The sequence below is a fragment of the Elaeis guineensis genome, chromosome 1, assembly GCF_000442705.2.
Source record: "Elaeis guineensis isolate ETL-2024a chromosome 1, EG11, whole genome shotgun sequence".
In the NCBI taxonomy this organism is placed as follows: Eukaryota; Viridiplantae; Streptophyta; class Magnoliopsida; order Arecales; family Arecaceae; genus Elaeis; species Elaeis guineensis.
In genome coordinates this window covers 113166071-113183526 of record NC_025993.2, presented here as the reverse complement: position 1 = coordinate 113183526, position 17456 = coordinate 113166071, and the positions used below count along the sequence as shown (strand labels likewise).

The following is a 17456-nucleotide window of genomic DNA, read 5'->3' as shown; positions in this document are numbered from 1 at the left end:
ACTTATAGATGACTAAAAATTTCAAGATTCAAAATCCAAATATTTCATTCCGAATATGTCGTACATGTGAACAACTTTTAGTACATCTTCAAATTATCGATATTCCAAGTCTGAGGAACAATCATTCCATCGAGAGTTTCTAGTCGATATGTATCTGGACAAAGTGTCTTGATCATCTTGTAAGGTCCTTCTCAGTTTGGAGATAGTTTTTCTTGATCCAGATATTTTAAAACTTCTGCCTTTCTTAGGATCAGGTCTCTTGGATGAAAGACTTTCGGTTTGACCTTTGCATTGTCATACCGGACTATTTTCTATCGATATGCTGCCATTCGAATTTGAGCTTGCTATCAGACTTTCGAAAGTAAGTCTAGATCGGCTCTCCGACATTCAGAATTACTCGGCTCATTATATTTTTTGACTCTTGCTGATAGCAATCCGATCTCAAATAAAATTATCGCCTCAGCTCCATAGATTAAGTTGAATGGCGATTCTCCTATTGGTATACGAAGAGTTATCCGATATATCCATAAGACTGGATATAATTCTTCTACCTAGAGACCTTTAGCTTCATTCAATCTGATCTTGAGATCATATAGAATCATTCAGTTTGTCACCTCCACTTCACCATTGGATTGTAGATGGCGACTAAAGTGAGTTTGTGCGTAATATAAAATTTTACATAAAATTTTTTAAAATTTTGATTGTCAAATTATCGACCGTTGTCGATAATGATGGTGTGTGATAAATCGAATCTACATATGATTGATTTCTGAATAAAGTCTTCCATCTTACTTTCAGTGATTTGTGTCAAGGGTTCAACTTCTACCCATTTGATGAAGTAATCAATGACAACTACTATAAATTTTCTCTGATCAAATATCGGAGAGAAAGGATCAAGTATGTCGATTCTCCACTGCGCGAAGGATCATAGTACAATAATTAATGTCAGCTGGCTGGCTGGTTGATGTCATATGTTTAGCATATTTCTGACATGATTCACATCTTCAGACAAGTTCAGTTGCATCTTTCTTCATGGTGGATCTATAATATCCTTGTCGCAAGACTTTATAAGACAATGATTTGCCTTCTAAGTGATTTTCATAAATTTCTTCATAAACTTCTTGAAGCGCATAGTCGGCATCCATTGGTTTCAAGCACTTTAATAAGCGATGAGAGAATGACCTTTTATAGAGCTGTCCATTCATCAAAATATATTGTGAAGCCATCCACCTTAGTCGTTTAACTTCTAAAGGATCTGCAAATAGACTTCTATTGGTCAAATATTGGATGATTAGATCCATCCAACTTAGCTCGTCATTGATTGTAGCACTTCTTCGACTTTGTCAATACTCGATTGTTCAAGATATTCGATGAACGTCCGATCAAGTGAGTTGAATAAAATAGTTGCGAATCAGGAAAGTGCATCAGCTCGAGCATTCTCTGCTCTTGAAATATGAGAGATCTCAAAATATTTCAAGATTGGTGTGAGATCTTTCACTTTCTAAAGGTACTTCATTATAATGAGATCTCGAGCTTCAAACTCATTCTTAACTTATATGGTGATCCATTGTGAGTCGGTGAAGACCTTCAAGTTATTAATATCAAGTTCTTTGGCAATCTTTAAGTCGACTAAAAGAGCTTCATACTCGACTTGGTTATTTGAGGCTTTAAAATTAAACTGAAGGGCATATTTGGTTACGATCCCTTTAAAATTGATGAGGATGAGATCAGTTCCACTGCCTTATGCATTAGATGCTCCATCAATATGTAGCACCCACATCGATGCTAAGCTAGCCTTAGGAGTTTCAATTTGCTTCGATTTGCCGTTAAGTTCATCCTCAGGATTATCATCAGATACGGTGCACTCGATGATAAAGTCGGCCAAAATTTATGCCTTCATTGACAGTCGTGGACGATATTGAATATCAAATTCACTAAATTTTATTATCCATTTTGTTATTTGGCCTAAAGTATCGGATTAATACAGAATTATTTTCAACGATTGATCTGTCAAAACAACTATTGGATATGCCTGAAAGTATGATCGAAGTTGTTGTAATGATATAATCAGAGCATAGATCATCTATTATGCTCTTAGATATCGAATTTCAGCATTATGAAGTACTTTGCTGATATAATAAATTGACTGTTGAATTCAATTTTCGTCCTCCTAGACAAGTACCAAACTAACTACCTCTGCTAAAGTCACCAGATAAAGATACAATGTTTCTTCCACCTTTGATTTTATGAGTAATGGTGGAGATGTCAAATATTTTTTCATATCTTCAAAGGATTATTGGCACTCATCTGACCATGAAAAGTCTTTTGCTTATCACAAGGTCTTGAAGAAGGATAGACATCTTTCTGCCGATCTTGAGATGAATCGGCTAAGTACAGTGATCCTTCCATTGAGTTGTTGTATCTTTTTCTTAGAACCTGAATGCTTCATATTAATGATAGTCTTTATTTTTTCAAGATTAGCTTCAATTTCTCGTTGCGACATTAGAAATCTAAGAAACTTTTCATAAGTTACCCCGAATGCACACTTAATCAGATTTAATTTTATCTGATGTCGTCAAAATTTGTCGAAGATTTCTTCCAAGTTCTGAATGTGATCAGAAGTTTGAAAATTTTTCACCAGCATATCATCAACATAGACTTCTATGTTACGTCCAATTTGTGCCTTAAACAGTTTGTTGACTAGCCATTGATAAGTAGCTCTGACATTCTTTAAACCAAATGGCATTACTTTGTAACAGTAGATGTCTTTATCGGCTATGAAGGTAGTATGCTCTTCATCTTCGGGTGTCACATGAATTTGATTGTAGCCCACGAAGGTGTCCATAAAGCTCAGAAGTCGATGTCCCAAATTGCATCAACTAGTTGATCGACTTTTGGTAAGAAAAAATTATCTTTCGGATAAGCTTCATTTAAGTTGGTGTAGTCAATATAGATTTTTTATTTTTTATTGACTTTTCTCACCATCACTACATTGACGAGCCAATCGGAATAATTAGTTTCTCTAATGAAGCTAGCCGTGAGGAGCTTGTTGACTTCTTCGTCGATGACCTTTTATCTTTCAGGAGCAAAATTTTTTTTTTCTGCCTCACTGGTTTAACTTTAGGATCAATATTTAGCTGGTTAGTTATTACTTCTGAAAAAATTTCTAGCATATCGGTTATCGATCAAGTAAAAATATCGACATTTGCTTTTAGTAGATTCACCATTGTTGTTGCTCCAAATCAGATAATTGCGATCTAATTTGGACTATCTTCTCAGGATTATCTTCTCTTAATGGGATAGAAATCAGTTGCTCGAGTGGTTCTCTTCTTTCTTTATTTTCTCTTTAGTCTAATTTATCAGCAGATAAAGAGTCTTCAGATTGATTATTCTTTATAGAGACTATGAAGCAACATCGAGCAAGTTGTTGATCTTCATGCATTTTTCCAACTTCATTTTTTGTTAGAAATCAGATCAATAAATGATATGTTGATACTACCACTCTTAAGGTATTGAGTTCTGATCGTCTAAGTATGGCATTGTAAGCTGAAGAAACTCGGACAACTGTGAATATCAAGAGAATGATATTTTGTTATGGATCTATTCTCGCAGTTAGTGGGAGAGTAATTTTTTCTTTCACGATAACTGCATCTCCAGTAAAACTAAATAATAGTGTTGAGATTCTTCTGAGTCGATCAATCGATAGTCGTATTTGAAAGAAAGTCGAATAAAAGAGAATATCAGTAGAACTTTCATTATCAACTAGAATTTTTTTTACATCATTTACTATCATTGCTGAGACGACGACGACAGCATCATCATGGAGAGTTTTTATTCTCCAAACATCATTCGATCATCCAGAAATCATGTTGATCACTTCCATCGTTGATCGATTGTTGATCATTTCTTCAGCTTGTGGCTGAGACTGTTGGTCAGTGGGAGATTGAGTTGGACGATCTCGTTGAAATTTTTTGAGATAGCCATGTCAGATTAGTGCCTCTATTTCATCCTTGAGCTGAATATATTGTTCGGTATCGTGACCATGATCATGATGAAACCGACAATACTTCTTCTTGTTGCAACTCCTCAATGGTGCTTTCATCGGTGAGGGATGTCGAAGATACTCTTCTCTTTCGATCTACATTAAGATCTACATCAGAGAGCAGAAAGAGGAGTATAGGAGTTATACCTGCTACCATAATTATTCGACCTTGGACTCCGTCGATAGGGTGAAGCTCCTTTATTGGTTGTTGACCGATTTGGTTCGGTCGGAGCTCTATTTTTCTTTTATTTCTTTTTCTGATATTTTTCTTCAGTTTGACGTCAGTCAGAAGCGCCTTCATTTATGCAAATATATTTGTATGCGCGCTCTAAAAGTTCAGCATATGTCCGAGGGAGAGTTTTATTTAGAGAGTAGATAAATCTGGATTCTCTCAAACCTCTCTTCATGGTCGAGATGGCTATATCTTCATTAAGATTCCTGATCTCAAGTGTGGTCATGTTAAAGTGAGCAATAAAATCTCTTAATATCTCTGTCTCACCTTATTTGATGGAGAAGAGACTATCTGATGTTCGTAGCACCTTTCAGCTAGTACTAAAATGGGCCACGAAGGAATATTCGAGCTGCTCAAAGAAACTTATACTCTCAGACTGAAGCTCAAAATATCAGGCTCGAGCAGCTTTTCGAATAGTTATCGAAAAGCCAATACAAAGGAGGGCGTCGGTCGCCCCTTGGATCATCATGAGAGTCATGTAACTCTCTAAATCATCAATTGGGTTGGTGGAGTCGTCATATGGCTCCATTTGTGGTATCTTAAATCGAGACGAGATTGGCTCGTCTAAGATACGCTGAGAGAGAGATTGGACAGTGTAAAAGTCGGAGTCGTTGGAGGACTTTCGACCTTTCATTTGGAGTTGGATAAGTTGATGATCGATCTTCTTGAAGTTTCGTTCGTAGTCATTGAGCCGCCGTTATTGAAAAAATCCAAAGATAGGATTTTCTGAAGAACTTGAGGATGGAGAAATAGAAGGTACACGCGGCCTCTTCTCCTTCTTGATGCTATGTACACGGGAAGGAGAGGGAGATCGTCACGAATGATGAGCGACATGATGAGAATGCCGAAAAAATAGTTGCTCGACTCAATAAGAACGTCAAGATGGTCGTCGTTCTAGAGATGAAGAGGGTGAGTGCCATAGAGGACGGTGGCTGTGCTTGGATGGCATTGAATGAGCCATCGATTTCTCCATCAACGGTTGCTGCTGTTGCTGTGTCTGTTGTTATTGGAGGTTGTGCACCGCTTCTGTCAATACCTTCATTTGCTGCATTAAAGTAACAATTTGTACATCCGTAGTGATTACAAGATGTGAAAAGCTGGGCTCTGCCAATAGAGATGGGGAAGGAAGATCTTTTTGGTGGAAAATTATCTCACAGATCTTGTGGAGTTGTTTTGAGCTCTGATTTTTATCATGATTTCTTGTAATCTTCTCCTACCTAGTGCGCCAATCTGTTGCGGCCAATCTCCTGTTGTGTCCATTGCCGGTGAAGAGCACCTATAAAATGAAGTTTGCACTGATCAAAATTATATCCGATGGAGATCCTCCAATGCGTAAGTCACTGGAGAGTGGTGAACAGCAGATGCATGTTTAGAGAAGTAGAGTATCAGCTCAAAAGAGTCCTTACCAAATGCTGTTCATCTACCTCTTTTTATAGACGAGTTGTTGATAACCATTTGTAATGGTTAGATATGTGGATCCCGCTTATTTCGACATTATGTGATCGTGGGATGGACGGTTATACCTATCATTGATTATATTCTAGCCATTATGCACTTTCTGCGTTGGTGATTTTTTGTATGCCGACTCTATGTTGGCAATTAGAATATGTCGATCGTATGTCAGTAGTTATAGAAGTCCGAATGACTATCGGTCGGTAACTTTGATATGCCAATAGTCTTCGGTCTGAAATCAGTTAAGTCGTCATAGTCGAAGTTTGCTAGAAATGGTTGAGAATTGCTGACTGTTGATCGACTAACCGATTGATAGTCGACGGTTCGTGTTTATCAGACTGATTGAAAGTCGGAATTAAGAGAGTCAGCTGAATTGCCCCCAACAAGTCCTATTCAAAAACCTAAACATTTAGATGGATGAAGGTCCAAGAGTATATAAATACCAGAACAGTTCTTGACCGATTCGATGTGAGACTAATATTTCTCAACAAGTTTCACCTTCACTCTTAACATCACAAATCCAAATCCAACAATCTGATGCATCTAGTCTAGAAATGGGCAAGCAAACAATAACCTTAGAAGAGTTAGATATAACTCACCATGCAATCTGCATAGGATCCTCTTTCATTCAAAGTTCAGACTCATAGAAATCTAATTTATCAATCGAGGACTATCATATATTATGTAATGATTGTGATTAAATGCACTTTATGGACATATGACACATAGATAGCTATGATTGAAAGACTAGATCTTTGCAATTCAAATCCCAATTACAGAGGATATCAGCTCTATCCATATGTGCTCGGTCTTCTGTTAACTTTTAGAATTTTGATGATGGTAAGCTAAACAAAAGTTAAAAGATATCAATTATTCTGAAAATCTTATCTGACAATAATGACCTCATGTGATTTTGGGTCAAATAAAAATTTCTCTCTCCACATTTTCGTTTGAAATTTTTTTCTAAAAAAAAAAAAATTCAAGTATACAAGTTGAGACCAACATTACCTAAATTTGACTGGGGTTTGGGATAGGTTAGCTTTAAACCGTTCCGGAGGAGTATCGTGACGGAATCCTCTTCTCCGAGAGCTCCCCAAACCCCAACGCCGCTTCTTTTTTTGAGGTAACCCCTTAGCCTCGTGAAAAGCGGCTACTAGAACGAAAACAACAACAAAGCTACTCTCCTCCTCGTCTATTCTTAGCTACCAACCGAGAGAAATCGAGGGAAACAGATAGAGATGGATCACATAGCGGCAGTAGAAGAACGAATAGTATCCGATAGATTGAGAAGGAAGCTCGAGGAAGTGAACGTCGCGGCGCAGAACCAGCTCTCTCCCATCCAAGACCACGTCAACTTCATCCTCCAGGCATCTCTTGTTCTCTTTCACCCCTTTTCTCCAACTATCTTATTTTTCTGTGTTTTTTCTCATAAATATAGTTCTTCCTTCATTTTAATTAGAGTCCTCCCCTTTTTTTTGATGCCAGTTCTTATCCTTTAAGCAGTATTTTCTTTTTTTTTTTCAGTTCTATTGCAAAAGGTTTGTAACTTGTTTCTTCAAGATTGATTTTTTTCAATCTTTTTATTAAGTTTTATGACAAATTGTTAAATCGAATGGGCATTGCAGCAAGCATACTTCAAATGTGCATATGAATGCTTCGATAGGAGGAGGAGGCAGGAGGATATAAACAACTGCGTGGAGCATTGTAGTGTTCCGGCTCTCAATGCCAATAATCTTGTTGAAACTGAAATGGCCAAATTTCAGGTATCCTTGTTTTTTCTTCTTTTTTTGCTTCAATAAACCTAATTGATTTCTTTGATTTTTCTTTGATTGGCATATTCGCTGTTGATTTCTATGAAGATAAATTTTGGCAAGTTGTTGTGTCTTGGTATTAATAGTTTGAGTTGATTGTTTGGGATGGAATAATTGGGTGCTTAAGGTTTCATTATTGTGATATATCACATGTTTGGCTCAAAAAGAGGAACCAAGAGAAATTACAGTTGTTAATTTGGGGCATTGGACTAACACTTTGGAACATGAGTAAGAAAACGTTTCAGCAATGATGATGGTTCATTGTTGCTGTCAATCCTTAGTTATCGGAAGCAGATGTGGATGTGGAAGCATGTGTATGGGAAAGTGGCTCTCATAAAAAAGGAAAAGGAGGAAACACATTGGAAGCAGGTGCAAGGATGAGTTTATGAGTAGATTCCAAAGCGGATGCACTACTCTAAGCGCAAGATTCCTGCTACAAAGGTCAATTGTAATCGTAAATTTAAATCATTGGAGAAAATGAAGCATGGATTGCAACAGGACTTGTAAGCACTCAAGACTTGGATGCATAAAATAAGCATAAAGGAAGGGGCTTCAAGCCAATTATTTGATGTTTTGAGGCTGCAAAATCCCATTGGGTGCCAAAGACACCTGTGGATATGTCTATCGACAAGGATGGGGCAAGTATAGGAAATTAGGAGCCTGGACCCTTTTGGAAGTTTGTCAATTGACTTCTTTGAGATGCAATCAATCTAGACTTTTGGTGGAGGATGGTCCAAAGGCAATCGAACAAGTAATCGTACATTTGGGGCAAATGGATGTCGTATTCACAAGATGTTTGGAGGAGGAGTACAAGGCCACTAGAGGAGTAAGGAAATTGGGACAGTTGATAAAAGTATTTTTTTGCAAAAGATGTTTCTTTTTTTTTTTTCAAATTGAAGGTTCAATTTTTTTTTTGACTTGAATTACGTAAGTCCACACATGCATGCATCAGATTTGTTGGATCAATGCACTAAGCTTCATTTCTAATTTTAATAATTATTCTTTGTTCTTATTATACTTCATTATCATGTAAAAGATACAATATTTTAGAAAGGAGAGATGCTAAAGGGGTATTAGTAAAGCCATCTATTGGAGCTTGCAATATCTTTTGGTTGCATACTTTAAAAATAAAGCATGTTATAAATCTAATATAGTAATTGATAATGCAACCAAAACTGAAGTAACACTCGTAGGTTAAATATTATCTCGAGTTAACATATCGTTTATATCTTTCAGTATTTATGTGTGTGTATAGAGTTTTCTTTGATTTTCTTATTTATTTAGGTTTTACAATTTTTACCACACTCAAATATTACTCACTTAGTAATAGTGTAGTACAGTAATAGTACTAGCTAGTATGATTCATATTGGCCGTATAAACTTTTGGTATTTAGGATTGTTATAATGCATTTGTAACAACTTGACTCATCACAAATTTATATGGAACAGTGTGTAGGAACAGCATTCTTACCTTTTTCTCTCTGTCTCATTCCTTCCTTAGCTACCCTGCTACTTCTATTTCTATTTCTAGAGAAGAAAATGAACCATCTTCTTCATGATACCGCTGATTTGAAATTCTCATCTCGTATAGTGTTTTGAAAGTAATAAAATTATTTCACTCAGAGCCAAATCCAAACTCCCAAATTGGTGCATTTGAAGCGTCAAACACCAAGAAGGTGTTTTCACGGAGAGATGGCCTATATCATTTCTTTTCCCTCTTTTGATTTTCTTTTCCTCACATTGCACATACAACAGTAGCATGACATATAGGATGTGGTTCCATATTCGACTTGATTTTAAGACAAATGTAATTTTTAACTGGAAAAAAACATTTTAAAGACTGCACCTGGTAGGTGGGCAGCCCAATGGCCTCCTAGCACAGAGATGTTAGGCAGGCACCTAGATGTCAAAGGGGACCCATCATAAATAAATTTAAAATCTAATGGTAATGAGAAACATAACATAATAAATTAGTCTAGTGAGTCAATGGGAAGTATCAACTTAGCAGCGTTCAACAGTAATTTATAAGTCAATATCATCCTCCATTATTTTTCAGTTCATTAAATTTTGTCATTCTGAACATGGGTTCAAACAATGAACAAACTCACAAATGGGATGTTTTTTTTTAAAAAAAAAACAGTAGAGCTGTACAAAATAGGAGAAAATATACTTTGGTGAATAATACGAGATCTGGATTGTGGCTTTGTTCAGTGTTCCAGCCATGCAATAAAAGAGTGAAGAATTTTGGAACTTTCAACTTCTAGTATGTACTATGGACTATGGAGAGTGTCAAGATTGTATATTAGCAAGGTCGTTAATTCTTGTGACGTTATTTCACTTGTGGCAGTAATATCATGGATCTATCCAAGCAAATATCAATTTTCAGCTTATGGGCTATGAAAAGAATAATACTAACATCAAATTCATTTGCTTTATCTAATGCTCTAGTGGCCATCTATCAATTATATGACAGTAGTAGGATGCTTTGTTCTAACTTACATCCTCATAATATTTGTTTGACATTCATAAGCTGTGAATCTACAACTATGTAAACACTGCAATATCAGAACCAAGTACCATGCCCTAGCTTTTTCGCCATATCATTGCAACTCAACTTATTTCTTTTCCCTTTCAGGAACGAATGAACAGGTCTCTAATGGTATGCCAAGACAAGTTTGAAGCAGCAAAACTCCAGCAGATTAAAACAAGTGCCATGAATGACTTGGAGTCTTGTGTTAATCAGGCTATTGACGATAATGTAAAAACCCTTCCTCACATTGTTGACCGTATCAAGGCCGCTCTCTCTATTGGTTGAGAGTTTAACCCAATTTGCTTGGGTAATTCAGAACATCATCATTCAAGACAAAGATGTGATTGATTTTTTTTTGTTTTTTTTGAGACTTTGTAATATTGAGACATCTTCAGTAGAAGTTTTCAGCAGCAGGCTGGATGGGAGGTCAGGCTATACTTCCAAATCAATTGTCTTGAGAAGAAGTATCGACTCATTAGACTCATTGCTCATCCCTGTACTTCTAAAAGCTAATACTTATCAGACGAAATAATTCCAGATGAGCTTATGCCATAAATTTTGTGGTGGCTTCTTGCAAATCACTTTTTTAAAAATTTAATTAAGTTTAAAACTACTGTCGATCTTCTATTAATAACTTGTTTTCACTGTGACCAGATTCTTTACATTTAATTGTGTGGGCGTGATATTCTTCTGTGTCGGTATCTAGATTATTAGAAATGGTTGCAACATTGCTTTTAATTATAATGAGGAAACCTAGGAAACCTTTAGTATGAATTGCTGTTAACCTTTCTTGAGATCCGTATGAATTGCTGTTAACCTTTCTTGAGATCCCAATATCTCACGGTTAAAAAATGAAGTCCTCTTATAATTGAAACAGTCATCAATTTTGACTATAGATCCAGCTACAAGTTTTAGACCTCTTGTTGTGGTTGAACCATACTTTCTTAGGCTCGTTTTTTTTTTAATTTTTGACAAGAAGGCTGCATTTTGGTGGCTTTATTGGATGGTCATCAGAAGTTAATAGCTGTTGCACTTCTTTTAAAGCCAGAAATATGTAGAGAAATTCATTTTGTTTGTCACTCCACCAAAAAAACTTATCCTCCTATAGGGAGGACATGTCTCTCGTATCATTTGGATTGTTATATCACCTGGTAAAATAAGAAGCATGAAAGGTATTCAGTCCTTCTTATTTTGTTGCGCTTTCTTTGTATTCTTTTTGCCATCGAAGTTTCTAATCGGTTTGTCTTTCTCCAAATGCAAGTTGATGGATTACGATTGAAGCAGGAAAAACACTTTCTTTAAGGCCCTATGTTTAAAAATATTTTGACACTATCTTTCTTGCCCATCTCTCACACCGGCACCAAGCATGGCAACCTCCTCCATTGAGCGCAAGCAAGCACTCTTTCGATGCCTAGCCATCAACACAGTTCTAGTTTTCACAGAGGTTTGGAACTATATCTCAGTTTTTGAGTTAGGCACAAGTCATGCTTAAAAGGAGTCCATCTTCTAGGAGCACATCATATTTGGGTTACCTTGGGCTAAAAGCACAAATAGTATAAGTTACATTTGAGTTGGACTGGTTCTCTCTCTCTCTCTCTCTCTCTCTCTCTCTCTCTCTCTCATACATGGATCAGCCTTGGCCCTTGTCCAACTAAACATATTTCTTTCCCATGGCAGATATTTTTAGAAAAATGGCACCTTGTCACTTCCACAATCGCATTTAAAAAAATCACTTAGTCCAAATTAAGGGGTGTCTAGTTCTAATCAGTATCAAAATAAAAATTAGAATAGTCAAATTCTTTAAAGCATTTGGTTCATGATCAGAATTGGAATGAAAATTTAAATTCTTGGAGGAGAGCAGAGATTAAGTTTTAGGCAATATTTTCAAAATCGAATCAGATTGGTCGGGTCGACCTATCGGACTTGAGGCCGTTTTTAATCTCTATCCGGAACTTAGGCTAAACATAGCTGAGCTTCAACTTGCAAAAAACTACTAAGACCCGGTGAACCGATAGACCCATGATAAACCGACATGGTCACAGGTCAATTATTTTTGGTTAAAAAAATAAAAATCATTAGTATTTAGCATGGTTAGGGTATTTGTCTCTTTTTGTTTGTCACTTCGTCTTCGCCGCCCAGAGCCCCAAACTCGTCGTCTTGTAGTGGAGAACTAAAGGAGAAAAAGGGGAGGAGACGGGGGCCATCATCGGTCAATCATCGACCAACGACCATTAGCCATCTGACACTGCCGGCTCGCTAGACAAGCACCGTCGAGTCTCTGGGATCTGAAGGTGCATGCTCTCTCTCTATATAAATCATGTTCCCGACCACCTCTCTCTATATACAAAGCATATGATCGTGAAGATTTTGTTTTTGGATCCCATCCATTCAGAATGTGAGAATTCAAGATTCTATTTCTTTTTCTGGTATATATAAATATACATATTACATCTTATTTATTTTGTTGCAGAAGCTACCGATTCATACTTAATTATTTTTCTTTTCCTGATATATACAAATATACATATCACTTCTTCTTTATTTTATTGCAGCAAATAGAAGCTACAGATTCATGCTCAGCTCCATCTGATGCACAAGCATAATCAACACAAAAAATTTGATAAAAGAAATATATAGCATGAAAATATATTACTGAAGTGTGAAATGACTAAGAAGAGAAGATACTCATTTATGATTTTTATCGTAAGCCACTTGCTGGTGCGAGCCTTAATCGAATGAAGCAACATCTTGTTGGGGTAAAAAGTCAAATTGAAAAATATTTAAAAGTTTTTTTGGATGTCCAGAATATAGTAGCACAATCCTTGCAAGAGAATATTGATAAAGCACAAGAGAAGCGAGGTATCTTTAATGAGAGAAATTCATATGGTCAAAATGTGCATAGTTTTGAAGGTGATGAAATGCAAGAAAATCCTTATTTGCCTACTAAAGGAAATGCTAAAGGTGGTGATGGACAATCTTCGAAGGAAAAAGAAAGGCTGATTATGATACTCAAAATTATTTTAAATTGGATGTTTGTGATCCTTCTCAACCAACTATCAAAGTTTGCTTGCAAAGTCTAGAGAGATGGCATGACATTGATTTGTCCATTGCTTATTGGTTCTACTATGCTTGCATCTCAATGAATGCAGTAAATGCTCCTTTCTTTTAAATTACAGTTGATAAAATAGCATCTATGGATCATGGATATACTGGTCCTTATCATGTTTTGTGTGTCAATTTATTAAGAGATACCAAGAAAGATATACAATTAACTGTTGATTCTTATAAAAGTACATGGGTTGATTGTGGTTGCACTATTATAGATGATGGATGGGCAGATACTAGATAGAAGCCATTGATAAATTTCTAAGTATATTCCCCTAAGGGAATATCATTCATTAAATTAGTTGATGCATCAGATATGATATCAGATTATGAGATATTGTGCAACTTGTTTGTTGAGATTGTTGAAATGTTTGGTACTAGTAATGTGGTTCATTTAGTGACAAATAATGCATCCAACTATAAAAAAATTGAAATAGAGCTTTTTAAGATATATCCAAATATTAGTTGGTCATCATGTGCAGTATATTATCTTAATTTGATCAAAAAAGATGTTGGAGAATTATCTCATATGCAAAGTTTTGCTGTCCTTGCATCAAAGATAACTACTTTGATCTATAATCATAAGCATACATTGAATTGGTTAAGAAAGAGGCCAAATTAGAGAGAGGTAGTTTACCCTAGGCCAACTCGTTTTGCCACTATTTTTATTATATTGAAGAGCTTACATGACCACAAGGAAGACTTGTAAGCTTTGGTTACTAGTTCTGATTATAAAAATTTTTAAAATTGCTGAAAGCAAAGGAAGTAAAACAAATTATTCTAGATGAGAGGTTTTGGAATAATTGCTTAATCATTGTGAGGATCACGGCACCATTGATATGTTTATTGCATATTTGTGATTCTGATGAGAAACTTGCATTGGGATATATGTATGAAGGCATATACAGGGCATGCAAAGGCATTAAGAAATTGTTTAAAGGCAAAAAGAGATCATATAAGTCATACACAGATATCATAAATAATCATTGGGATAAGATGTTGCGTTAAAGTATCTATGCTTCTACATATTGGTTGAATTCGACTTTTCAATATGATCATGATAACTTTTGTCAGAAGACAGAAATTATGTTAGGGCTACTTGATGTTATTGAGACCAAAGCAACAGGGAGTAAAATCAAATTGTTGGATGAGACAAGACTATTTAGAGAATGTCTGAAAAATTTTGGACGATTAATCGCTATCATATCTTACAAAATCACTCAGCCCGATAAAAAATGCAAATTAATAAGTTTATGACTTTATACTTGTTTATACTTTATAATACAATTTCTAATGCAATGTATGAAATTTGTGCAGATGAATGGTGGAGGATGTTTGGTGGTGATGCTTCTTATTTGCAAAAATTTGCAATCAGACTCCTTAGTTAAATGGCTTCTTCTTCGGGATGTGAATGCAATTGGAGTGTGTTTGAACGTATTCACACAAAAAAAAAGAATAGGTTAAAACACTAAAGGCTCAATGACCTAGTGTATATTCATTATAACTTGCGTTTACAAAATAGGTATTAAAAATAATTTTATTTTTTTATATATTTTAAATGTGATATTATGGTTTGGCTATATGTTTACAAGACTTGCAAATGAGATTTATTTTAAATGTTTATGATATTTTAATGTGTAGGCTTAAAATGGATAAAAGGCCTTGTGATCCAGTTGATTATAAATCAATTGACAAAATAAAATTTTGGATTGTGAAAGAAGATCTCGAAGGAGAGCTTGACTATGATGAGTTAGAAAGCATCTAGGAAGAAGAACTACTAAAAACTAATGAAGAATCAAATTCTAATACTCCTAAAGGTAAGTGTAAAAATATTTATTTTTTAAAACTTATTTGGGTATATATCCAAGCTTTTATTCAAAATATCTTATGATGAGTTATTTTTTTGTTTTGTTGTTGTTATAGACAAGAAAGATGATGATGATATGATATTGTTGGATAAAGGTATTGATGTGGCATCCTCTAGTAGAAGAGATAATAGTAATCGTGGTGAAGACAATGATAATATATGGTTGGATATGGATCGAGAGATGACTAGAAACATTATGTTAAGTTTGGTTGTGAAACAATCTCATTGAACATATTTGTATGTTTTTTTGTTTGTGCTGTTTATTGTGTAGAACTTTGTTTGTGTTATTTCTTATTTAAAATGTTATTGCTACCGTTCAAACTTATGTTAGTGCTTCTAAATTTTTAGGTTTTTTTTTTTAAATTAAGAATTGATGAAAATTTTAGATAAGCATCATACATGATCTTGTCAAATTATTAGTCTATTTTTTAGAAATTTTTTTGTTATTTCTTATATTTTTTTTATATTTTTGAAGAATAAAATATATTTATTACATTATAATTACGTCATGCTGATATCATGGGTCAATTGATCAAGCCAATCAGTTGACCCCTGACCATTTTTTCATTTTGATTCGATGTCTGGTCCAATTCTGAAACATTGGTTTTAGGTAGATTGAGCTATTTGCATTCCGTCCTAGAATCGATATCAAAATGAAACTCTTTCTAATCAAACAGTTAGAATAGGAGTCATCCATTTTCATTCCGATTGTAGACTTTAACTCCCTCTAACCAAATACCTCCTAAGATGATTTTGGCACTTTGAACTGGATGTGCGGATGCTAGAACTAAAATAATTTCAATCTGCACTTACACCAAGCCATTGACCAAGATAATTTCTCCTCTTCTATTTTTAGGTGGGCATGCGAAAGAGAAGCAAGCATAATGTTAGATTCTTAAAGTAATAGAAATCTATGTAATAATCACACAATGGGATTATGTAGAGAATAATTAGCGTATTGTTGCATACTGTTGGGTGGATGTCTGGCCAGGACACCACCTCCCAAGACTCTTTCAGTACCACGCGATACAGCAGGAAGAAAGAAGAAACAAAATAAAAGGAAAAACAATCAAAATACGTGGATCAGCCACAAAAGGGCTCGCCTCCACGGGGCATGCAAACTTCACTATGAAAAGAAAATTTTACAAGAGGAGACCTCACCCTCAACCCTTGTACACCCAATTCTCTCTCACATGAAGTTTTCCTCACAAAAGCTCTCTCTCTCTTGGAGACCCCCTGAACCCCTGAAGTGCCTGGCGACCGCTGTCCAGGAGCCTCCTGCTCCTCTCTCACAGCGCCCTCGCCTCTCTCTCTCTCTCCACAGGGTCGTACGGCCTTCGTACGACGAGAAACACAAAACCACCGCTCTCTGTTTCGTCTCAGGGCTTTTAAAGGCTTAAACACTCTTTAAACTAGATTAGAGAGGGATTAGGAGTCCTAAACAAAGTCAAGAAACCCTCCTGACCGTCGGATCAAGACTGGGAGCGTCCTCGACCCTTAGATCGCGCTCCGGTCCACGAAATAGGGCCGTGGACCGCGAGAAACGCGTGGGAAACGCCCACGCGGTCCACAGGCCGGGCCGTGGACCACCCGGTCCATGGTGGACCGGGGCAAGGGCCAGCAGGCCCGCTGGCCTGGGCCGGCCTGCGCGGCCTGGCGCGCCTGCGCGGGCCTGGGCCGCGCCTGCGCGCGGGCCTGCGCGCGCCTAGGCCGCGCGCCAGCCTGGGCCGCACGCCCGCCTGGGCCGCAGGCCCCCCCCGCGCGGGCCTGGGTCGCGCGTCCCGCGCGCCCCCGCCTGCGGCCGCGCCGCTGCCGTCCGCCGCCGGTCGCCGGCGGTCCTCCACCGCCTCGATTCTCGTGCCATCTTGAAAGTTCGTATCTTCTCCATCCGAGCTCCGATTCAGGTGATCTTAGTCTCGTTGGACTCCGTTTTTCGCCGCGAACCTCGCTGTGGGCTCAATGTGGGCTGAATCTCGAGGCGTCAAATCCTAACAATCTCCACCTCGACTCGATATTCGACCTCCTCCAAACTCCGAGAGCTTCTGGATCTCCTCGCCCCCATGCCCTGGGGCAATCGCCTGCTGATCATGGATGGGCAAACATGGGAGTCGAGCCAGGCTGCTCGATCCCATCTCCGTCATATGCTGTGCTCCTCCTGACCTGAGATCTGCTCGGGGCATCATCCTGCGGCAATAGGAATCTTACCTTGCGACGTCGCCTCTCGTCCTCCCGAGTCTCCTGTCTCGTGCCCGATCTGCCTCCTGGAGCTCCACCTCGCTCTGGGCTCCACCTGGCTCCCGATGCTCCACCTCGCACTGGGCTCCCTGCCAGGTAATAATGTCCTCTGCTCCCCTTCTTCCCCTCCAGCACAATCCTATCGCCGCGTAGCACCCTCAGGATTCTCCACCAGCTACCGT

General features: G+C 37.4%; 1 protein-coding gene across 1 annotated transcript; it reads left to right on the top strand.

Annotated features, from left to right (window-relative positions):
* The first annotated feature begins 6843 nt into the window (after nt 1–6843).
* Nucleotides 6844–10512, top strand: LOC105038608 (uncharacterized). The gene is made up of 3 exons (XM_010914465.4): nt 6844–7093; nt 7352–7489; nt 10173–10512. The coding sequence occupies exons 1-3, from the start codon at nt 6965–6967 to the stop codon at nt 10350–10352; spliced, it is 447 nt and encodes a 148-aa protein (XP_010912767.1). The 5' UTR covers nt 6844–6964; the 3' UTR covers nt 10353–10512.
* The last annotated feature ends 6944 nt before the right edge of the window (nt 10513–17456 follow it).

Coding starts and splice junctions, on each gene's coding strand:
- LOC105038608 (XM_010914465.4), top strand. CDS start 6,965: ATGGATCACATAGCGGCAGTAGAAGAACGAATAGTATCCGATAGATTG. Junction 7,094..7,351: donor ACGTCAACTTCATCCTCCAG/GCATCTCTTGTT, acceptor TGGGCATTGCAG/CAAGCATACTTCAAATGTGC. Junction 7,490..10,172: donor CTGAAATGGCCAAATTTCAG/GTATCCTTGTTT, acceptor TTTCCCTTTCAG/GAACGAATGAACAGGTCTCT.